General features: G+C 36.0%; 1 protein-coding gene and 1 long non-coding RNA gene across 5 annotated transcripts in view; one reads left to right on the forward strand and one right to left on the reverse strand.

Annotated features, from left to right (window-relative positions):
* PCCA (propionyl-CoA carboxylase subunit alpha) overlaps positions 1–25,063 on the forward strand; it is a 488,979-nt gene that overhangs the window by 139,638 nt on the left and 324,278 nt on the right. For 3 of the 4 annotated variants that reach the window (XM_028526281.1, XM_036011417.1, XM_036011418.1), the window contains one exon: positions 14,100–14,137. In XM_028526281.1, the coding sequence (XP_028382082.1) occupies positions 14,100–14,137 (38 nt within the window). The remainder of the gene's footprint in view (positions 1–14,099; positions 14,138–25,063) is intronic. The other variant, XM_028526274.2, reaches the window with a different exon arrangement.
* LOC118497382 lies at positions 18,836–20,974 on the reverse strand. The gene is made up of 2 exons (XR_004899906.1): positions 19,146–20,974; positions 18,836–19,098 (listed from the first exon to the last, which is right to left on the reverse strand). It is a non-coding gene; the product is annotated as an uncharacterized LOC118497382 (long non-coding RNA).

Raw genomic sequence — 25,063 nt, forward strand, 5'->3', positions numbered from 1 at the left:
AAGATTTTATTTTTTTATTTTTAGACAGAGGGGAAGGGAGGGAGAAAGAGGATGAGAGAAACATCAATGTGAGATTGCTTCTTGCACAACCCCATTGGGAACCTGGCCTGCAACCAAGGCATATGCCCTGACTGGGAATTGAACCAGCAACCCCTCAGTTTGCCGGATGGTACTTAGTCCACTGAGCCATACCAGCCAGGGCTCATTGTGGTTTTAATTTGCCTTTCTCTGATGATTAGTGATGTTGAACATCCTTTCATATGTCTATTGGCCATCTATATGTCCTTTTTGGAGAAGTGTCTATTCAGGTCCTTTGCCCATTTTTTAATTGGATTGTTTGGTTTTTGATGTTGAGTTTTATAAATTCTTTATAAATTTTGGATACTAATCCCTTGTCAGATATATTGGTGAATATGTTCTCCCATTCAGTGGGTTGTTTTCATTTTTGTTGATGGTTTCCTTTGCTATGCCAAATTTTTTTTAGTTTGATGTAGTCCCATTTGTTTATTTTTTTCTTGTTTCCCTTGCCCAAGGAGATATATCCTATAAAACATTGCTAGAAGCAATATCCAAGATTTTACTGCCTATGTTTTCTTCTAGGATTTTTATGGTTTCAAGTCCAACCTTTAAGTCTTTAATCCATTTTGAATTTATCCTTGTATGTGGCATTAGAAGGTGGTCTAGTTTCATTTTTTAAAAATGTATCTGTCTAATTTTCCCAATACTATTTATTGAATAAACTATCTTTAGCCCATTTTATGTGCTTGCCTCCTCTGTCAAATATTAATTGACTATAAAGGTATGGGCTTATTTCTGGGCTCTCTATTCTGTTCCATTGATCTAATGTGTCTGTTTTTATGCTAGTACTATGCTATTTGATTATAATGGCCTTATAGTTTAGTTTGATATTAGGTAGCGTGATTCCTACAACATTGTTCTTTTTTAAGATTGCTGTGGCTGTTCGAGGTCTTTTGTGGTTCCATATTTGCTCTAGTTCTGTAAAATATGTCATTGTTATCTTGATAGGAATTGCATTGAATCTATAGATTGCTTTGGGTAGTATAGACATTTTAATCATGTCAGTATTTTCTATCCGTGAACATGATACATGCTTCCACTTATTTGTCTCCTCTTTAATTTCTTTTTCAATGTCTTATAATTTTCTGAGTATGGGTCTTTTATATTCTTGATTAAATTTATTCCTAGGTATTTTATACTTTTTGGAGCAATTGTGACTAGGATTGTTTTCTTAATTTCCCTTTCTGATAGTTCATTATTGGTATATAAAAGTACAGTTAATTTTTGCATATTAATTTTGTTATCCTGCTACTTTACTGAATTCATTTATCGGTCCTAGTAGTTTCTTGGTGGAATCTTTAGAATTCTCTACATACAGTGTCATGTATCTACAAATAATGACATTTTTACTTCCTCTTCTCCAATTTGGATGCCTTTTATTTCTTCTTCTTGTCTGATTGCTGTGGCTAGGACTTCTAGTCCTATTCTGAATAAGAGAGGTGAAAGTGGTATCACTGTCTTGTTCCCGATCTTAAGGGGAACACTTGCAGTTTTTGCCCATTAAGTGTGACGCTGGTAGTGGGTTTATCATATATGGCCTTTATTATGGTTAGGTGTGTTCCCACTATTTCTACTTTGTTGAGAGTATTTATCATGAATTGGTGCTACATTTTACCAAATGCTGTTTCTGCATCTATTAATATGATCATGGTGTTTTTTATCTTTCATTTTTTTGTGTGTTGTATCACATTTATTTGTGAACATTGTACCAACCTTTCATCACCAGAATAAATTCCACTTGATCACGGTGTATGGTCTTTTTGATATATTGATGTATTCAGTTTGCTACTATTTTGTCATAGATTTTAGCAACTAGGTTCATCAGGGATATTGGCCTATAATTTTCTTTCTTTGTAATGTCTTTATGTGATTTTAGAATTAAGATAATGCTGGCATTGCAAAATGAACTTGGGAATCTTCTCTTGTCTTGATTTTTTTGAAATAGTTTGAGAAGGAGACGTGTTAGTTCTTTTTGGAATGTTTGGTACAATTCATCTGTGAAGCCATCCACTTCAAGGATTTTGTTTGTTGGGAGTTTTTTTTATTACTACTTCAATTTCACTAAGTGTTATCTGTCTATTCAGAATTTCTGATTCTTCCTGATTGAGTTTTGGAAGATTTTTTCCTTCTAGGAATTTATTCAGTTTGTCCAGGTTGTCCAATTTGTTGCATGTAGTTGTTCATAATATTTTCTGACAATCCTTTATATGTCTTTGGTGTCAGTTGTTACTTCTACTTTCTTATTTCTGATTTTATTTATTTGGGTCCTATCTCTTTTTTTCTTCATGAATCTGGCTAAAGGTCTGTCAACTTGTTTATCTTTTCTAAGAACCAGTTCTTCAATTCATTGATCTTCTGTATTGTTTTTTTTTAGACTCTACTTCATTTATTTTGCTCTGATGCTTTCTATTTCCTTTCTTCTACTCACTTTGGGCTTTGTTAGTTGTTCTTTTTCAAGTTCCTTTAAGTATAAAGTTAGATTATTTATTTGAGCTTTTTCTTTTTTTATTTCTTTTTTAAGGTTTTAATTGTTATTCAAGTACAGTTTTCTGCCTTTTACTCCCCATCCCAGCCCACCCCCCAGCCCTCGCCACCTCCCTCCCATTTCCAGCCCTGCCTCCTTGTTTTTGGCCATGTGTCCTTTATACTTGTTCCTGCAAACCCTTCCTCTTTCCCCCTGAAATTCTGTCCTTTCTCCCCAATGATCACTGTCAGCCTGTTCTCAATTTCAGTGTCTTTGGTTATATTTTGCTTGTTTGTTTGTTTGTTTTGTTTACTAGGTTCCTGTTAAAGATGAGGTCATATGATATTTGCTTTCACCACCTGGCTTATTTTGCTTAGCATAATGCTTTCCAGTTCCATCCATGCTGTCGCAAAGTGTAGCTTTTTCTTGTTTCTTGAGATACGCCTGTAATGCTATGAATTTCCCTCTTAGGATTGTGTTCTCTGTGTCCCACAGATTTTGGCTTGTTGTGTTCTCATATTCATTTGTTTCAAGGTATGTGTTGATTTCTTTCTTGATCTCATTGTTGACCCACTCAATATTTAATAACATGTTACTGACCTTCCATGTCTTTGTGTATTTTTCAGATTTTTTCTTGTGATTAATTTCTAGTTTTATTACATGATGGTCAGAGAAGATGCTTGATATGATTTCAATGTTGTTAAATTTATTGAGACTTGTTTTGTGTCCTAACATGTGGTCTATCCTGGAAAACATTCCATGTATACTTGAAAAGAATGTATATTCTGCTTCTTTGGGGTGAACTGCTCTGAAGATATCAGTTAAATCCATTGATCTGGTATGTCATTTAAGGTTTTTCTTTCCTTGTTGATTTTCTGTCTGTAAGATCTATCCATTAAAGTTAATGGGATATTAAAATACACTACTATGTCTGTATTTCTATCAATTTCTCCCTTTATATCCATCAAGGTTTTCTTTACATACTTAGGTGCTCCCATGTTTGGTACATGAATGTTTTCAGTGTTATATCCTCTTGTTGGATAGTTCCTGTTATAATCATGTAGTGTCTAAGAGGGCTTAATTTTAAAAGGTAGTGTTGCTTTGAAGGTTTTTGGTCAGCCAGAAGAAAAAGGGAGCATATCAACTGAAGAAAGAGCAGAGCTGAGCTGGGGGAAATGGAGGAGCATAGGATGGAAAGGAATAGCAGGATGAGGACCATCAGTTTTGAGAGAGCTTGAAATTTTTTCACATTTTTCGTTTGGCTTTTCCTGTACCTTTCCTCTTCCCTATGAACTTTGTCTTTATTGTAAGGAAACAATTTGGGAATCAGAATTATTTTTTGAAGGTCTATCATTTTAATTTAAAAAATGCAGAACACTAGATGTTTGAGATTTTACTTCCTTTTTTCTGTAAATTTCCTCTTGAATCATTCATATCAGAAGCCTACAAAAGAGTCTACTATGATGCTAAATGATCCTTGGTGAAATTATGCCATTTAGAAAGATGAGAACATGAATTTGAGTTACAGATTTAATACATTTAAGAAGTTTGACTCACAAAGAGCAGAGACGTAGCCTGAGACAAACGCATGAGAGGCTAGTAATATCATATGAAATATATTTGTATACCTCAACCTAATTGTTGGGGCCCCAACCTAACGGTTGGCCATCTCTAACTGCAGACCTGACAACGTGTAGTACATTGGTGGTTTAAGATTTGGAGGGGAGATCTCTCCCACACTCAGCCTCCCTTTGACAAAACAAATCAAGATAGAGAAGCAAGTTCTCAAGGTTTTGATATGGGTTTAAGGTAAATTTGATCCTATTTTGATACCAATCTGATGAAACCTTCCAACCTCATGGCTCCTGTAGCCAGCGTGAAGACAGGTATAGATACTATACCTGTCTTTTTTTTTACATGAACTTCAGTGTATGGAATTAGAACAAAAACATTGAGGATATTTTGTTACTAATAAGGAAATTTTTGTTAGTAATCAGTGAGGTTTCTTCCAATGAAACAAATTTGATCAGAAAATCAAAGGTTCCTCATTTCCAAATTTCCTGAAAAGGAAGTTGGCGTTCTCCCCAGCGTGAGACTTTTTTGACCATTGTTATTGTGGAGGCCCCTCAGTAGGGACCTCCAATGGTCTGGAGAACACTGTGTTTTTTTTTTTTTAAATTTTATTTTTCAAATACATTTTATGTTCAATATTATTTTGTATTGGTTTCAGGTGTACAACATAGTGGTCTGACAATCATATACTTTACAAAGTGTTTTCTCCTAATATTTCCAGAACCCTCTTAACACCATGCAGTTCTTACATTATTAGTGATTATATTCCCCATGCTGTACTTTACATCCTCAGAGCAATGGAGTTTTTAATATAGGATCTTGAACTGTGACTATTAGCAAGCCTTGAACAGATTTCTCCAGAAGTTCCAAAATTGCCTCAAAGAGATGGTATCCTTTACTGCAGTAGGTAATTCATTTATTTTTATTTGCTCAACAAGTTATTTTGATTGTTCTTTTCAGGGAGAGTGCATTTGACCTCCCTGAGGGAGAAACGAATCTGTATTTCAACCTCTGATAATTTGGAAAATAGGAAAAAGTAGAAATTAGAAGAAAAACCCAGTTATATTTTCAATTTTATCTCCTTGTATGTTTTAGGTGATTTTTAAGATCCTATTACACTCTCAAATAATGATAGATTCTCATTATCTCTGTTAACTTTAACTATGATAAACAGTTCTTAGCACCTGTTGCCTGATTTAGTTTGTTAGTACACAATTGAAATTGCAGGTTATAGGTTTCAGATAAGCATTTAAATATGTTTTTAAGGAGTGCTTTGTTTACCTAAGTTTGAATAGAAGGTTTATTTGTAGTTTGCTATTATTTCTGATATGAGGCTGTACATATTTTTTCTTTTCTTTTTTTAAATATGGTATTAGTTTAACTCTTTTTTTTTAAAGATTTTATTTATTTATTTTTAGAGAGGGAAGGGAAGGAGAAAGAGAGAGAGAGAAACATCAATGTGCGGTTGCTGGGGGTCATGGCCTGCAACCCAGGCATGTACCCTGACTGGGAATTGAACCTGTGACACTTTGGTTTGCAACCCGCACTCAATCCACTGAGCTACGCCAGCCAGGGCTATTTTTTCTTTTAAATTGGTTATTAATTTAGATTTCTTGTGTAGTAACTCCACATTCATTTGGAACTACACTACTTTTCACATTTTATAGTTTAGATTTGTTAGATAAAAGATTACCTTTGAGGGTATCTATGCAGAAAGAGGTTTTCTGATGTAAATATGTAGTGTAAATTTTTGGAATACTTTGTGGTTTTAGCAACTACACTGGCAGTACTTTTTCTTGAGAAGAATGTATGTGCTACTTATAGACATTTCTTTTTTAAATTCTTAGGGTTTAAGAAAATTAGTCTGTGGTATTTTTAAAACTAAATTCTTTTTCTTGGCAACTATATTGTATTTTACTTTTTTTTTGGCCAAGTAATTTTCACCACCTACTTGAATAAATTAATGTGGTTTCATTTTGTTACATTTGTCCTTAAAACTTTTGTTGTTTCCTGCCCACCCCCATTCTCCTGCCCAATGTGAATATTTAGAACGTTTTGTGGAGATTACATGGAGATAGTTGGCCACAGTCTCTTAAAATATTGTTTGCAGTAATATTATAATAACTATGGTGCCAGGTTGGTACTACACATATCAGGGGATTCACTTTGTAAGTTATATAAATGTCTAACCACTATGCTGTACATATGAAACTAATAGGATATTGAATGTCAACTGTAATTGAAAATTTAAAAGAATTAAAACATTGTGTGCAGTACTTAAGGAGTCTTCTTGAGTGATTTTCCTTATGTTTTGTTCTTGAATCATTCCTTTCAGTAGAGAGAAACTAATGTTTTCTTAAAGGGTATTTCCTCAGTAATCACCTGGGATCAGGTGTTTGCCTTTAACAAGTTTTGTTTTATTCGACATCTTATTAGCTCCATCTCTGGAACAAGGTAGCCGAGGGAAGAGGGTACATCTGAGGCTGTTGAAAGAAGTTTGGGAATCCCATCCCACTTGTCAGGCAAGGAATAACAAGCTGCAGATCCTGATTTCAGAGAATTTCGAGTCCCCTTAGGGAGACCTACATACAAGTGGACAGGCAATTTAATGTATTTTAATAATGCTAATCTCACAGTGCAAGTGCCCATGTAAGAGGGGCATTGAGGGCATTTCAGCAGAGCTTCCAATGAAAGTGATATCTAAGTGATACTTGAAGTCTGAGCAGTAATGAGTTAACTAAAAAGAGTGATGGTGGAGACACAGTCTACAGCAGTGAAAATATCTTGTGAATGATTGGAGCTGACCATGGGGGCTTTAGAAACCTTCTGGTATGTAGTGTAAGAGTCTATAGTAAATGAGTTGAGGTACATTTAGGATCTAGATATGTATGGCTTTGAATGCTGTCACCTGGGTTTGGAGGCTTATTCTTCTGGCTTTGGAATCCTCAGAATGGAGAAAAGTTAACATGATACAATTGTGGAATTTGAAAATTTCTTATGCTTTGTGATGTAGAAAATGTATTGGAGCAAGACAAAATTCTAAGATGGTAGATAAATTGAAGTGTTCTTCCTTTAGTAAATTTGAACAAGCAACTACATCTCCTTAGTATAAGGTTACTCATAACGTTGATGCTCTGGAGATGAGCAGTTCTGTTGGCATTGGAGTAGATCATTTAGGACAGCAGTCCTCAACCTTTTTGTCACTAGGGACCACTTTCATGGAAGAGTTTTTCCACAGACTGAGATGGGGGGAATGGTTTCAGGGTAATTCAAGTGTGTTGTTCAAGCTTACCTCCTGCTGTGTAGCCTGGTTTCTAAGAGGCCCTGAATGGTACTGGTCCTCAGTCTAGAGGTTGGAGACCCCTAATTTAGGAGAAAGTTATATAATAGACTTATTTCTACAGAAGTTGTTGGATAGTTGTTTATTCTTTCTACAAACAATGTGTTGATTTGCTAAGGTTTGGAGATTTAGTAGAAAGCAAGGCAGAGCTAGTCATTGCTGTCATTGAGCTTAAATGTGACAGGGGCTATCATGATTAAAGGACAGGGTGTAGTGTAATCACACAACAATGGCATCTAAACTGGTATAGAAGAACTGGAAAGGCTTTCTAAAGAAAGTGACATTTAGGTGAATCCTGATGCATGCAATCCTGAGCTTAAGAGAAAAATTGTAATTTTTTTCTCACCTGGACTACTGCTTCCAACAGGGACTCCTCGCACCCTCTTGCCTCTGTCTAAACTGTTTGTTCATTCTTTCATTCTTTTTATTCAATAACTGTTTATTGGATAACTACTGTTAGCCAGGTACTCTTTTAGGCATTTGAAATATATCACTGAACTAACTACACAGAGATTTCTGCCTTTATGGAGCTTACATTTTAATGGGATAGGGCTATACAGAGGTTAGATAGTATACATAATAATAATGATGGTGATGATAATAATGATATAAATTAAATGCTAAAAATTTTCAAAATGCAGATAAAGTGAGGCCCCTCATTTTCTTGCTCTTGGTGTCCAACCTGTGGACAGCAGGCCTCATGCAACCCAGGATGGCTATGAATGTGGCCCAACACAAAATCTTAAATTTACTTAAAATCTTTTCTTAGCTCATTAGTTTTCATTAGTGTTTGTGTCTTTAATGTATAGCCCAAGACAACTCTTCTTCCAGTGTGGTCCAGAAATGCCAAAAGGTTGGACACCCCTGGGAAGTTCAGTCTTTTTAAGGTGGCCTATGAGGCCTGGTTAACTTTGCTGTAGGCTCACACTTTGGACCTCAGCCATGCTCACTGTATTCCATCATATTTTCACTAGTTAGGACTGCTTTAAAAGTCACTACGTCTGAGAAGTTTCCTGCAACTGTGTTTGAATTAGAGATCCCCTGTTGTCAGAAGGCAACTTCACTTTTTTGATATGACATGCATCTCAATAATGATATTGTTTTTTAGCTGCTGTGCAATCATATTTAAGGTCTGTCTTTCCACTAGGCTGTTACCTTATAGGAGGGCTGGGGGGGTGGGGAAGTGCCTTTTTTTTTCTCTCCTGTGTCTTAAGATCTTAGTATGTGGCATATGGTAATAAGAATTGGTTTGGGTCTTGGCTGGTGGGGCTCAGTGGATGAGTGTCAGCATGTGAACCAAAGGGTCCGCTGGTTCGATTCCCAGTCAGGGGCACATGCCTGACTGGGTTGTGGACCAGGCACCCAGTAGGAGGTGCACAAGAGACAATCCACATATTGATATTTCTCTTCCTTCCTTTCTCCTTCAGTTCCCCTCTCTCTAAAAATAAATAAATAAAATATATTTAAAAATAGTGATTTGGTGAAGAAAGAAAGAGAGAAGGGAGTTTCTGGCTGAGCCCAGTAGGATGTGTAAAGGCTAGGGAGAATGTCTGGACTTTGTATGGGAGAGTAAAGTGCAAGGTAGAGAGTGTCTTGGGATGAAACTGGTGGCTCAGGCAGGCAGGATCGAGTATTGAAAAACCAGGGTAAGGAATTTAAATTTGGCTCAAAGGGAAAAGGGGAACCATGAGAAATTTAAAACTGATTTTGGGAATACTAGTTTGTTTTGGTAACATTTATTGCCCAGGGAAATCATTAATTAATAATATGAATAATACCTTCTAGTGTAATTTATTTATCAATTTTCCTCCTATTAAAAAAATATAAAAAATGATTATGTTATTACAGTTCTCCTAATTTTTCCCCCCTTTGCCTTCCTCTGACCAGTATTCCTCTCCCTCCAGGCAATCCCTCCCCTTCTTAGTTCTTGTCCATGGTTGTGCATATAAGTTCTTTGGCTTCTCCATTTCCTATACTGTTCTTAATATCCCCCTGTCTATTTTGCTTCTTATTCCCTGTACCTTTCCCCTCATTCTCTCCCTTCCTTCTCCCAGCTGTTATCCTATCCCAACTGATAACCCTCCAAATAATCTCCATATCTATGATTCTGTTACTATTCTGGTTATTTGTTTTGTTTTTAAAGATTCAGTTGTTGATAGTCTTGAATATGTTGCCATTTTAATGTTCACAGTTTTGATCTATTTTTTAAAAATAAGTCCCTTTAACATTTCATGTGATAATGGTTTGGTGATGATCAATTCCTTTAGCTTTACCTTGTAATGGGGTGTACTTTATTTGTCCTGCTCTTCAATTCCAAATGATAATTTGTAGGGTAGAGTAATCTAGGTTGTAGTCCTTGCTTTTTCATCAGTTTTGAATACTTCTTGTCAGCCCTTTCTAGCCTACAAAGTTCTTTTGAGAAATCAGCTGTCTTATGGGAACTCCTTTGCAGGCGACTCTTTGCTTTTCTCTTACTGCTTTTCAGATTTTTTATCTTTAGCCTTTGGCATTTCAATTATGATGTATCTTGGTGTGGTCCTCTTTGGGCTCAACTTGTTTGGGATTCTGTGCTTCTTGGACTTGTATGTGTATTTCCTTCACCAAATTAGGAAAGGTTTTTTTTTCATTTTTTCAAAGAAGTTTTCAATTTCTTGCTCTTCCTCTTTTCCTTATGGCATCCGTATGATTCAGATATCGGTGTACTTGTAGATGTCCCAGAGGGTCCTTATACTATTCTCATTTTTTTGAATTCTTTTTTTTTTCTTGCTGTTCTGGTTGAAGGCTTATTTCCTCCCTATGTTCCAATTCGTTGATTTGAATTCCAGCTTCCTTCACAGCACTTATAGTTCCTTATCAATTTTTCTTTATTTCACTTAGTGTAACCTTCATTTCCTCCTTTATGTTTTTGCTGTACTCAGTGATTTCTCTGAGCATTCTGATCACCAGTGTTTTGAACTCTGCATCTGATATGTTGCTCATCTCCATTTCATTTAGTTTTTTTTTTTTCTGGGCTTTTGTTCTGTTCTTTCATTTGGGCCATATTTCTTTGTCTCTTCAATTTGGCAGCTTCCCTGTGTTTGCTTCTGTGTATTAGGTAGAGCTACTTTGACTCCCTGTCTTAGTAGTGTGGCCTATTGTAGAAAAGGTACCTGCAAATTGTGTGGGGTGGAGCCTTAGGTAATTGCCAGGGCAGGGGCAACCTGCTTCACCACTGTGTGGCTCTGTGTGGTAGGGAAGGCTTAGAGAGGGGACAATGGTACTACCTGGCTTCTGGAGGTTTGCCCTGCACTTGCCCCTTTTCCAGTCACTTTACTCACTTTCCTTATGCAACTGTCCCCCTTTCAGCTGTTGCCCTGCTGTTGAATCCCAGATGGGTGGGTTTGCATACATTCTAAGTCCATATGGGCCCTTTAAATCGAGTCTCCTGAAAGTCCAGCAGTTTTTTCTGCTGCTCCAACCCCCACTGGTTTTTTATAGCCAGAAATTATAGGAGTTTATCTTCCTGGCACTGGAACCCTGGACTGTGTGGTCTGGCCTGGGGCTGGGATCACTTGATCCCAAGGTATTCCTCCCAACGTTTATCCAGAATATGTGAATGTGGGACCATCCATACCACCCTCCACACCACACTGCATAATCTAGTATCTACCTGGTACCATACATAGTTATAATATTGACTATATTTCCTATACTGTACTTTACGTCTCTATGACTATCTTGTAACTACCAACTTGTGCTTCTTAATTGCTTATAGAGTTTTGTTCTTAAACCCTAAATCTGAGTCATCACTCCCTTGTATACAGCTAAGGCACTAGGAACTCTATACCCAATTCCATAAGTACCTGGCAGAACAGGCCATGCCTTCTACCCTCATTTTATCCTGCCACTTCTTTACTATGCTTCACTTTTGTCTAATAGATTTTTTTTTTGATTTCTAGAACATATCAAGTGCCTTGATAATTTAGTGGTTTTGTCTATGTTGTTCCTTTTTCTGAGGCTCTTTTCTGTTGATTCAAAATTTTTATTCAAGTTTTCTTTTTTTTTTCTGCCTATAGCCTTGTAGGGAAGTTATACTGTGTGATAGTCAGTTAGTGCCATTATATTTAGAGCTTCAAAGGGCTTTTTAATCTCTTTAAAAGTAGCTTTATATAGCCTGATAAGACAACTAAATGTGCTGAACAGCCGATGGAGCTGAGTGTATTTAATAGTTTATTGTTGAAACTGATAAGTTTTTTACCAAAATTTTTATTTATTGATTTTAGAGAGAGAGAGAGAGACAGAGAGAGAGAGAGAGGAAGGCAGGAAAAGGTGGAGGGAGGGAGAGGAGGGAGAAAGAGAGAGAGAGAGAGCCTAAGAGAGACATGTGGATTTGTTGTTCCACCTATTTATGATTCATTGTTTGATTCTTGTGTGTTCTCTGATCAGAGATGGATCCTGCAACCTTGTCGTATCAGGACAATGCTTTACCCAGCTGAGTACCCAGCCAGGACCTGATAATTGTTTTTTAATGTCCAGTATATAATTTGACCTCAATAAAGTATATTGGGATGAATGAATGACAAGTGAAAGATCAATTTTTAAAGTAGTTTGATTTCACTTGGAAGTTCATTTATTAGAATTTGGTTTTCATAGTTAGAAAAAACAAGTATTCTGACTAGTTGAAAGATCAGATTGTTTTGTAGCAGTTTATAGGAGTGTTGGATTTGTAGCAGTTAAAGAATTATTAGAAGTTTTGCTTTTGCTCTGTGTAAACATACATCTCTTTATATATACATACACTCATATGTGTATACATAAATAAATGCTAAAATAACTAATGAATATAGGAATTATCTTTTTAACATCTGCCTGTTCTCTCAAGGTAATGAACTTTTTAGGCAACAGTTTATTTTCTGCAAAATATATTTTGCAAATAGACTTTTGGACTTTTGAAAGAAAAGAGAAGTTAAAAGTTTCCTTCTAGGCTTCTTATAATCCAGTCTGCATCAGCCAACACTCTTCCTGTATTTTGTTTGGGAGGCACTAATTGTCCGCATTTGGCAGGTTTAACACTTCCTGACAGAGAGGCTATTAAGGCGAACTATTCTCCAATAACTGTCACTAGCTTGAACAAAGAACCTTCAAACTCAATGTGTGGAAACCACTAACATTCTTAAATGACCCTTTTTCATGGATTTTTATCCCTTTAAGCTAAAATTTGGAGAATAGGGTCAGCAAAAACAGCAAGGTGTAATAAGCAGTAAACCTTGATTTTTTTAGTGGGGGTAGAGTGGGAGCTTATAGATTTATCTCTGACTTGAAAACAATGTTATTTTGGAAATCTCATTAGCAGATGTGACTGCATGGAGTTAAAAAAAAAGGATTTAAAACTGATGTCGCTTTCAGGGCTGCTTTGAACTTAACAAGCACCTATTTGTGGAGCAGACTGGCTAATGAAAGGAAATTAAATTTTTCTGACAACTTCCCCTGCCAACCTCCTTATTCAGGGGATGTTATTAGGTACTGAAGACTTTTAAGGAAGATTTTTTTTTAATTAGACATAAATGAACCAGTTATAAACATCCTCTGCTTCCCCTTTTGGAATAGGATTCAGACTTGGTTACTCTACATTTTTTAAGTGTTAGCTTAAAAGCTTAAAAAATGCCTCCCCTTTAATATTTAAAGTTATTTTCTAAAAAATTCAGACATGCTTACCAGCTAGTGGTTTCAAAACGTCATTCCTTAGGATAGTTACTTCTGTCACTGAATTATAAAAATAAAAGTTAAATTTACTAGAAGGCTTTGTATTTATCACCTTCTTTTCAGCTTCTTCTCTTGTCATTTGTTATATAGGAAATGTTTCAAGAGTGTCCTATTATGAGCATGTTAGATGAGAGTTAATGATCAATGAAATGGTTTAGATTCAAGGGATGTTTTTGTAATTTCAGTAGCACTGGTTGATATTTAGCAATAAATAATTCTTACATTCATCAGGATGTGCTGTTTTGGAATGCATTTTCCTTTCTTTGGCTTTTTTGGAAGTTTCCCTGCCACTAGTCGGTTTGTTGGATTTAAGGTTTTAAAGATAAAATATTTTAAAAGCATGAAATAAAAAGAAGAAAGAAAAATGAATGGATATTTCTAAAGGAATTGTGTTTGGAGAACAACTGTCCATTCCTATAGATATTGGGAATTATTTTTATTTCTATAAAGTCTGTTGAGCTTCTCCCAAACAATAGAGAATCAAACTCCCCCTGCTGACTGAATCTAGGAAAAACATGACATAAATATTGTTCTGGTAGACAGAAACAAGCTGGCTGTGGACAAGCTTTAATGATCTGATTTATGATTTAGTATTGATTGTAAACATCTAAATTCTGCCATTAAATTCAAGCAACTGCACCAAATCATTGGCAATTCTGGTAGTACTCCTGCCAGCTCATTTCACAACTGCTTTGAGTTTCGTAATATAATAATGGTGAGGTAGGAATTTACATTCCACTTATGGTATTGATTTTTACATTCTCTGAATGAAATGAGTTAGAAGGTTGTAAAATTGAACATTAAATGAATCAGAGGAGGACAGTAGTGCAATATATGACTGCCCTGAAGACATGTGCAATGGCTGATGGGATTAATGTTGGGTCTCATTTCCTGCTTTTACAGGATTGCAGATGAAGCTGTCAGAATTGCAAGGGAAATTGGTAAGTTCTTAAATTAACTTTGGTAGAGTTTCTATGTATTTTAGCAGATATGGTTCAGTAAACATATAGTAAGAATTCTCATTGAACAAATAATATTTTAATAATATAAGTTTCTGATTTGTTGCTCTGGAAGAATTTATTGGCCGAAATTACCATATTCTATTATTAAAGTGAACTTTATAAAGGGTAATTGGACCTTAATTATAGCTCTTTTATAAGATGAAATCACTGACTAATTAAAAGAAGGAATTATCTTAAGAATTCTTGAGATTAATGTAATGTAAATTATATGTACATAGTTGAATGGAACTTATTAAATTAAGGACATGTAATTAAAATGAAGATACCATAGTTGACAAAGCTCTCAGGTTCTTGCTTTTCCTAAGATGCTAAATATCAACAATCTTACTAGGAAAGAGAAAATAGAATTCGAGAAGTTAAGACTAAGTTTTCTCAATGGAATAAAAAGTAAACTAAAAGACATTTTAATAATTGTTATAGGCATGACTATACTGGGGCAGTGGTTTTCAACTCTGTATTTTCAAAATTATTCCTGTATCTCATGAAAACCATTTTATTTTCACTATCTGCTAATTAAGAAAATATATGAGGGTACAACTGTTATCATGAGTCAGCAAGGCCATTAAAAACTTACAGTTTTATAATCAAATTAGTATTTATTTACATTTGATAGACATTTGTATATATTTGAGAGAAATTAGGAACCCTTGGTAGTCAGGAATTTACAGCGTCTTCTTAGCATTCCTACACCCATAGGGCGAAGCTCTTAGCTCCCACTTTAACATTTCTTTAGTTCTGCTTTCTCTTTGAGATTGATCATTTAGAATTATTTTATTCATTTGGAAAACATTTAATTTTGCAAAGTTTACATAGTTGTGATATATAGAAATATCTCTTGGCCTAAAAGTGACCACTTGTTTTGGTAAATATATTTTCTTCCCAGTAGTTACTGGAGAGCTTAGCAGTACTTCAGTGATCTAAAAAGATGTTTGGTTCTTGTATTCTTGTTTCTAGTTGGGTCTGGCTAAATTTTGGGGCTTGGTTCATGGTTATGTGTGTTTTTATTGTTGTTTTGAAAACATTTACCTTAATAATATAGGTCCTGGACTTAAGAGTAGGCCATAAAAGATCACACTTTTATCTGAGTACAACTTTATCTGAGTACATCTCATTATTAATCATTTTTTTTCAGACTCATCAATGTTTTCAAAAAGCATTTCAGTACTTCATAGGAAGATTTTGCTAGATGCTTGGTGTTGGACTTCATGGAACTGATTTGTGGCTTTTTTTTTAATTCAAAAGCTTCACTCAGTGGTTTGAAATTATTGGAATTTCTCGTAGCCTAAGAAGCATGTATTAGGTTGGCCAAAAAGTTTGTTTAGTTTTTTCTGGACGATGGCTGTGGTAGTGCTTAGTTGTCTTTAACTTCATTCAAACAATTTTGTTAGGTTGTATTGGATAGCTGTCCATATCAGCATGCATTCATAAAAAAAAAATCAAAATTGGTGAATTTTTTGTGCCAGCCATTTTAATATTGAAGATGGAAGAAGATACAGAACATTTTTGGCATATATACTTTACCTTTTCAAGAAAAGTATAAATACAACTGAATGCCGAAAAAGATTTGTGTAGTATATGGAGAAGGTACTGTGACTGATCGAATGTGTCAAAAGTGTTTTGCAAAGTTTCTTGGTACTATTTACATTTTGGCCAAATAATTTGCTGTGGGGATATCTTATGCATTGGAAGATGTTAGCAGTACTCCTAGCCTCTACTCACTAGAAGCCAATAGCTGGAGATAGCCAACATAAAATATCTAGATTAATAAGTATTGATGAAAATGAAAAATGTGGGTTTTATTTTATGAAAAAACCATACATACTTTTCGGCCAACACAATAGCCAATAGCTGAGTTTTGAGGAGACTTCCCTTACATACTTTCATCTTATTCTGGTGCATACTTTTCAATTTAAAGAGCTGTCTCTTTAGTTCAAGTTTAGGTACTATTGTTATATCTACATAATGAGATATAATAATACTGTCATCACAATATTATGCATATAAAAAGGGCAATAGAGGAATTTAAAGAAATACGGGATTAGAAGAAAATCTTGAATTACATTGGTGTGTGCTGCATTTTGAATTATGAATCTTTTACTCTTGAGCATTTCCTTTGCATAAATGGCAGGCTGCAGATTGCTTTGTTTGCTTTCTTGTTTTCTACTTTTAAAAAGTAATCTGTGATTTTTAAAACAACCAGTGAATCATGATGGGTCTTGACCAGTTCTCACTTGTTCTTCTCCCTTAAATATTTAGTGCTGTGCTTTACCTACCTTTCCGTTCTTTTTTACTACTGAGGTTATGCAGTTAAATCTAAGGCTCTTTCTTTATATTTGCAGCACATCCTTTATGATTTTTTTCTTTCCTATCTTCTATTCTTCCGTTACTCCTTCACATTTGTAAAGTAAATGATTGCAATCATGGTTATTAAGTATCAGAGTGCTGGTGTTTGCTTATACTGAAAGAAAGGGAAGCATAAAGTTAAAGTGAAATAAAACATATAAAGAAACCAGGGTCATCAGCTTCGTAAGGCTTTTGGGAATTTCCCTGAATCTCCACAGAAACCCTCCCATAAAACCTTTTTACCTCAAGTGCCAGCTTCCAAAATAAATTAAATTACATATTAAAGTCTCTTGGTTTTCTATATTGCTTGGCAATTCATTAGTTTTGTTTTCTACTAATTTTATGAGATATATGACATTTTAACTACATTATGATTTCTATGAACCTTTGGGGTTTGAGTTTGAATTGACCAATTAATTCCACAGGAAAATAGTTTGTACTTATAAATAGTTGTGCATTTACACATGTCACAGCTACTCATAGATTTCTCTATTTTACTTCTTTCTGTGTTACATGAATGAAACTGATCATCTTTTATGTGGCCCCCTCCTCTCTGATGTTTTTAACCTTCTCTTCTAGAAGCAGTAATCTATTCTGCCAAAGGAGGAAACTGCATTGAACATGATGAATTAGGTGTCTTTTACATAATAGTAGCTCTTGTTTATGGAACATTCTTCCTTGTAGTGGGCACTTGCAAATGTTAATTCTAATGCTAATTTTTGGGTAATTATTTTCATTTACATTTAAGAAACTAAGGATTAGAAATGGTAAGTAATTTGCTCAAGGTCACAGAACTACTGCGTGGTGGGCTGCTTTAAATTTAGGTTCATTCAGTTCTAAAAACCATCGATTTTTCATTCTACTTTGGTTAAACTAATGAGATTAAAGGATGATAGCTAAAATGTGAGTCACCACTTTGTTTAAAATACTGTAAAGCACTTAAGCATGTTATATGTGGAATTAAGAAAACAGTCTGTATCACTGATGGGTGAGAGACAGTTAGACTTAATGTTACTTCCAAATAGTGTTTTTTTGTCTCTCTTGTCTATTCTATTCTCTCTCCTGATTTTTTCCTTTGACCTTTCTAAGTTTAAAGATACAGGGCTCTTGGTTCCCAGTTTATCTTTAACCCCAGAGACAGACAACAGAAATCAGTGAGCTTGATTTGCACTTAAAGTCTGATCTTTTTACTAGATCAAAGGTCCTTAATACAATTAAGCCAAAATTGATTCTTAAAAGGAAAATAAATTGTAAATCTAAAACCTTTAACAACTTTAACATCTTCCAGATTATTCTGATTCTTTTATTTTTCCTGGCTTTCCTAAAATCACAAATCATGCCCAATTTAAATAAAATTTTTTTATTCCTAGGTCCACCATACTCCAAACCTGCTTCTTCCACAGTTTCTAATCTTAGTAAATGTCACTTCATTCTTAAGTGACTAAAGCTAAAACCAGAGATCTATCCTGGTGCCTTTTTCCTGTCATTCCATTGTTAATTTATCAATAGATACTGTCAGTTCTTGACACAAAATAGTTTCCATACTCAATATCACTATCTTTACTAACGACACTCTGCTCCAAACTACCATTGTCCTTGCAGGGACTATGATGATAGTTTTTCTACTGTTCTAAAACACTTCAAAGCCATTCTTTACATAGCAGTCAGTGTGATATTTTAAAACTCTAATTAATAACTCATTCCACCCCAACCCTACTTTAAACCTTTTAATAGCTTTCCATTGCACTTAGACAAAATAAAATAAAATAAAATAAAATAAAATAAAATAAAATAAAATAAAATAAAAATTCCCTACTTTGATTACAAATCCCAAATGGTTTGGCACTTCCCTTCTATCTAATCTGATTTTATACTACTCCCTTCCTTGCCAACTATACTTCAGTCACAATAGCTTTTTTGAACACACCATATTTTAGGGCCATATAATAAGATTTTTTTGGAGGAGGAGAGGAGCCTGGAATACTCTGGTTGATATCATCACATAGATGTCTTCTTGTTACCTTTCATGTATTTGCTTAAATGTTATGTCTTCAAAAGAAGACACTGTATTATTACTACTTGATCATCTTGTCTTTTATCCATATTCTAAATTTCTGTATAGTATTTATGGTTTCTGAATGTTTTTCTTTGTTAAATTTTCCATCAATATGTATTAGACAAAATTTTAACCATATGACATTTGAAAGAATTTTTCATTGTGTTTACCTGTTATTCAATACCAAGATTCCAGTATTTATCTTTTGCTAGATTTGCTTTATCACTTATATATCCATTTGTTAATTCATCTTAATGTTGGTGCATTTCAAAGGACATTGCAGATATCAGTGTGCATTCTAATAAATAAACTAAATATCATTAACTGAATTCAATATTTCTGTACTTATCTTGAGTTCTGTATACAGTAACATGATCAAAATTTTGTCTGTATTGTTACCTTGATAGATGCATCATCTGTGTAATCCAAATTCTACCAAGATATTGAAATTACTGTCACCCCAGAGAGTTCCCTCATTCTCCTTACAAGTCAGTCCTTACACTGCCCATCCCCATATTCAGAGGCAACCTGTTCTAAATTTTATAACTAAATATTAGATGTTTTAAGAATTGAGATAAATTTAAAGACTATCAAATTTAGCCTTTCAAAATGTACGACTCATTGGTTTTTTAATGTAGTCACAAGGTTATGCAATATTACTACTGTCTAATTCCAACACATTTTCATTACCCTCAAAGAAACTTTGTATCCATTAGTGTTCATTGCTTGTCTCCCTAGCCTCTGGAAAACACTAATTTTACTTTTTTAGGAAAGTCTGTATGGACTTACCTATTCTGGATATTTCATATAAATAGAATTACACATGTGTCCTTTTTTGTCTGGTTTCTTTCACTTAGAGTTGCTTTTAAAGTTCATCCATGTTTTACCAGTATCAGTTTTTCATTCCTTCTATGACTGAATAATATTCCATTGTATATATGTATCACATTTTGTTTATTTCTTCACCTATTGAATGGCACTTGGGCCATTTCTACTTCTAGGACTGTGGGAAATAGTGTATTTCTGAATACATGTGTACATGTATTGTTTAGGTACCTGTTTTCAATTTTTTCAGGTATGTACCTAGTTGAGGAATTACTGGGTTATATGGTAATTCTATGTTGAACTTTTTGAGGACCCATCAAAATGTTTTTTATGGCAGCTGAACATTTTTCATTACTACCAGCAATGTATGATGGTTTCACTTTTTTTCTCATCCTTTCCAATACTTGGTAATTTATTTTTCTTTTTCCTTTCTAAATATTATGGCCATCCTAGTGTGAAATCTCACTGTGGCATTTATTAGCAGAATGAATAAAAAACGTGATCCATTTATATGCTGTTCAACAAGAAACTCACTATAGATTCAGAGAGAAATAAATTGACAGTGAAAGGATGGAAAGAATTATCCTGTTGCAAATGGTAACTAAGAGAGCTGGGGTGGCTATAGTAATTTAGACAAAATAGACTTTTAAGACAAAACTGTTGAAAGCAGAAAAAAAGACATTATATACTGATTATGATAAACATACTATTATAACATATATGTATGAAATAGCAATGATAAAACTATATGAAGTAAACATTGACAGACTTGAGAATAGACAGTTTTACAAATAGTTGAAGAGTTCAATGTCATACTTTAAATAAAGGATAGAACATCCACAGAAAGGATCAATAAGGAAATAGAGATCTTGAACAACACTAGAAACCAGTTAGACCTTACAGATATGTATATAGAACACTCTATCCAACGATAGAATACACATGTTTTTCTCAAGTAACTATTAAAGAAAAAATGAAAGAATGAATGATTCAGAATTTTTAAAGGAAAGGAGAAAATAATATCATACTGAAAAGTATCTTATATATTGCATTCCTTGTATTGCAATGTTCCCAGGACTTAGTTTGATCTGGACATAACCTCGTACTTTTTGTATTGAATTATCTTGATGGATTGCTTTTCTCATAAAGTAATGTGGGATTCTCTGCATTGAATAAATCCCTTTTCCTTTGCAAGTAATTGTTTTATATTATTTAGTTATTATTTTATGGTAAAATTGCCCCAAGGTTTAGTTTCCTTTATATTTCTACTATTTAAGACAATGCTCATCACATAGTATATGTTTGGTGATAACAAGTGGTTATTGACTGAATGAATTAAAATAAAAATGTATGTGTAAGTATACAAATGAATTAAGTAAATTCACACATTTTAAAAGTTTTTCATGGGACTTCTGGTTGAGGTAGCCATGCAGGCAAGCACATTTTGATGTGCCTCTTTGCACAACCACATCAAAATTACAACTGAAACATTAGAACAACTATCACTCAGAACCATCAGAAATCCAGTTGAATGGAAGTCTGACAACCATAGAATTTAAAAAACCACATCTATCCAGAATAGCAGGAGGGGCACAGACATGGAACAGGCTGCTCCCACACACATGTGTGGTAGATAAAAATTCTGGAAGGATATCTCTGAAGTGAGGAGTCCCAGCCCCACACCAGGCACCCCAGCCCAGTTCCCTAACTCCTGGCTGTAAAGTCCAGCAGGGATTGAGTTGGTGGGAGAAACCTCTGAGGCCCAGACACTTACTTTTTCTTTTCTTTTCTTTTCTTTTCTTTTCTTTTTGTTTTTTATTTTTTATGATGGCCTGATCTCCACTCCTGGAGATCCTGATCTAATTGGTATGGGGAAAGGCTTAGGCAGCAGTATTTTTTTAAGTTGTCTGAGTGATTGTGAGTGCAATCAAGGTTAAGAATCGTCATTCTACAGCAGTGCTTCTCAAATTTTAAGGAGTATTCAAATCACCTGGGGATCTTTTTCATCTGCACTTTTTGATTCAGTAGGTCTGTGATGGCACCCGAGAATCTGATTCCTAACAAACTTCAAGGTGATGCTGATGCTGCTATCTGTGGTTCAGATTTTGAGTAGCAATAAATTAGATCATTCCTACCCAGTTTTTATACAATTCCAATGGTCCTGAGATCTTAAATTACATAAGTACCACTTGGGAATTAACTAAACATGCAAATTTGCAAGCTCAAGTTCCAGAAATTAAAATTCAGTGGATCTCAAATTTTAACTGTCCCAAGTGATTCTGAGATTCATAGTCTGAGAACCACACATACACCAACCTATTACAAGTAATATTTATTTTACAAATTACATTTTTTGAAAGGTGGCAAATACCACATGATCTCACCTTTAAGTGGAACCTTATCAACGAAAGAAATAAGCAAGCAAAATATAACCAGGGACATTGAAATTAAGAACAATATGATAGTAGCCAGAGGGAATGTTGGAGGGGATAGTGGGGGGAAAAGGGAGAACGGTTTTCAGGAACAACTATAAAGACACATAGACAAAACCAAGGAGGGTGGAATCAGGGGAGGGAGGTAGGGATGGCTGAGGTTAGGGGTTAGTGGTGGAGGGTAAATGCAGGTGACTGTATGTGAACAACAATAAGATAATTAAAAAAAAAGAAAGGTGGCAACAGTACTTATAAATTTTACAAGCTACCTTGACCAAATGTGAGAAAATTTTTCTCTTGTTTCAGCTGTGAGAAGAAATTACCCCCCAAGTCAGTGGCTTAAACCAATAACAATTGTATTATATCTCATGATTTCGTGCATCAGTAGGGGTTGGCTGGGTGATTCTTCGGCTCTGAAGTCATTTAGTTTTTTTAAAATATATTTTATTGATTATGCTATTACAGTTGTCCCATTTCCCCCCTTCTCTTCCCTCCATCCTGTACCCCCCTCCCACCCACATTTCCCCCCCTTTAGTTCATGTCCATGTGTCATACTTATGAGTTCTTTAGCTTCTACATTTCCCGTACTATTCTTGCCCTCCCCCCTATCTATTTTCAACCTACATTCTATGCTACTTATTCTTTATACCTTTCCCCCCTCTCTCCTACTCCCACCCCCCTGCTGCTAACCCTCCATGTGCCCTCCATTTCTGTGGTTCTGTTCCTGTTCTAATTGTTTACTTAGTTTCTTTTGGTTTTGCTTTAGGTGTGGTTGTTAATATTTGTGAGTTTGCTGTCCTTTTACTATACATGTCTTTTCTTTATCTTCTTTTCTTAGGTAAGTCCCTTTAGCATTTCATAAAATAAGGGCTTGGTGATGGTGAACTCCTTTAACTTGACCTCATCTGAGAAGCACTTTATTTGCCCTTCCATTCTAAATGAGAGCTTTGCTGGATAGAGCGATCTGGGGTGTAGGTCCTTGTCTTTCATGACTTGGAATATTTCTTTCCAGCCCCTTCTTGGCCTGTAAGGTCCTCTTTGGAGAAATTCAGCTGACAGTCTGATGGGAACTCCTTTGTAGGTTACTGTCCTCTTATCTCTTGCTGCTTCTAGGATTCTCTCCTTCGTTTTTTACCTTGGCTAATGTAATTATGATGTGCCTTGGTGTGTTTCTTCTTGGGTCCAACTTCTTTGGGGCTCTCTGAGCTCTTGGATTTCTTGGAAGACTGTTCCCTTTGCCAGAATGGGGAAGTTCTCCTTTATTATTTGTTCAAATATGTGCTCAATTTGTTGCTTTTCCCCTTCCGATTCTGGTACCCCTATAATTCGGATATTGGAACATTTAAAGGTGTCTTGGATGCTCTTAAGCTTTTCCTCGATTTTTTGAATTCTTATTTCATCATGCTTTCCTGCTTGATTGAATCTATCTTCCTTCTGGCCCACTGTATTGTTTTGGTACTCAGATTCCTTCTTTTCATTATTGGTTCTCCTCCGCGTATCTTCCTGCATATCTTTTATGGTAACCTGCATCCTTTCATCTAGATTGCGCCCAAGATCAACCAATTCCGTGAGCTTTCTGATGACCAGTGTTTTGAACTGCGCATCTGATAGATTGGCTATTTCTCGGTCGCTCAAAAGGATGAGCCCTGGGGGACTGATCTGCTCTGTTGAAAACATATTTTCCCCTGTCTCTCCTTTTTTTTTTTTTTTTTTCTGGTCTGGTTGCTCTTGTTACGGTGGGGGGCAGAGCCTTAGGTGTTCACCGGGGCTGGGCACCCCAGTCGCTAGATTGTGACATTATATGTGGGGGCGGGAGCAGGGATGGTACAATGGTGGTAGTTCCGTTCTCCTGGGCTCAGACCCTTCTCTGGGCTCCCGGGCTGCGAGTTCTGCCCTGGTCCACAATCGCTACCCCTCTGGGTCTGCCAGCTGCAGCTTGCGTACTCAGGGATCACCGCTGCGTTCTTGCGCCCCGGATGGCTGTCGCGCCAATTTCGGGCCAAACTTTCCCCGACTTCTGTGCGCTGCCGACCCGCGCCAGCCCCGCGCCCGCCCTGCTCGTCTTCTCCTACCAGTCTGGATGTACGGGTCTACTTCAACTTCTTGGCTGTCTGACTTCCATTCAGATAAATCCTCTGTCAGTTCTGAGTGTTATTCTGTCTGTAAATTATTGTTGTAAATTATTGTTGTTCTAATCTTGGTTGTGCGAGGAGGTACGGTGCATCCACCTATTCCTCCATCTTGCTGGAAGTCCCTGAAGTCATTTAGTTTTAAAGAGCTAGCAGAACAAGTAGGCTTGTCGGAAGAGTCCAAGATGATTTCTCTTCACGTGCCTGATTCCCCCGGTCTAACAAGCCCCAATATCCAGCCCACAGCAGTGTCAATCAAAGAAGAGGCTTTTCTGTCCTCTCTTCGGTCCTCTCTCCCAGGGCGCCAAACCCTGTGTAAGGACTGATTCTGGTGGTCCCAGACTGTGAACCTGAAAGCTTTTCTTGGCTGGTACTGTCTTGTTGGTCATTCCACCTGTTTGCATACTGACTGATGTGCATGACAGGCACAGGAGCTGGGGCTCAGTAAATTTCTCAGATTTCCCAATTGCCTTTAGAGAAGAGGGCTTTTGTCAGGGTTGGCTGTGAGATGCAAACAGCCATCAGCAAGCGGTAGGAGCTGGAAGCCAATAAATAGCCAGTGCTCAATGTGGGGTATGTGCCAGTCAGGGATCTTGGAGCTGATGGAGGCAGCTGAGAGAACCCCTGTGTATGCGCTCCCCCACAGACCCTCACCTGAAACAGCATGGGTGGAAGCTCCAGACAGTTTTCCTTAAAGAACTCACAAGCAAACTCACCTACACAGATTCACTTTCTCTGAGCTCCAGCAGTGGGGTAGCAGCTTGAAAGAAAACAGTGGCATATTGGGAGAAACTGGTATCTGGCATCAAGGTGAGCAGAGGCCATTGTTCCTTTTCTCAACCTTTCTACTACAGAGCCACAGAGCTGGCAAGCTGGTGGCATATCTGAGGCTCCATCAAACTAGCTAACACTGTTTGAACTGCCTTGGAGATCCCCAGAGTCTCTGCCCCACCCAATTTATGGGTCCATCCAAGCTGCTTTTCCATATGAATGGCTGATCTTGGCTCATGCCTCACAACTTCCTAAATCCTTTTTAACAAGCAACAGCCAGCCCTTAGTG

The sequence above is a fragment of the Phyllostomus discolor genome, chromosome 11 (assembly GCF_004126475.2).
Source record: "Phyllostomus discolor isolate MPI-MPIP mPhyDis1 chromosome 11, mPhyDis1.pri.v3, whole genome shotgun sequence".
NCBI classification, from domain to species: Eukaryota; Metazoa; Chordata; class Mammalia; order Chiroptera; family Phyllostomidae; genus Phyllostomus; species Phyllostomus discolor.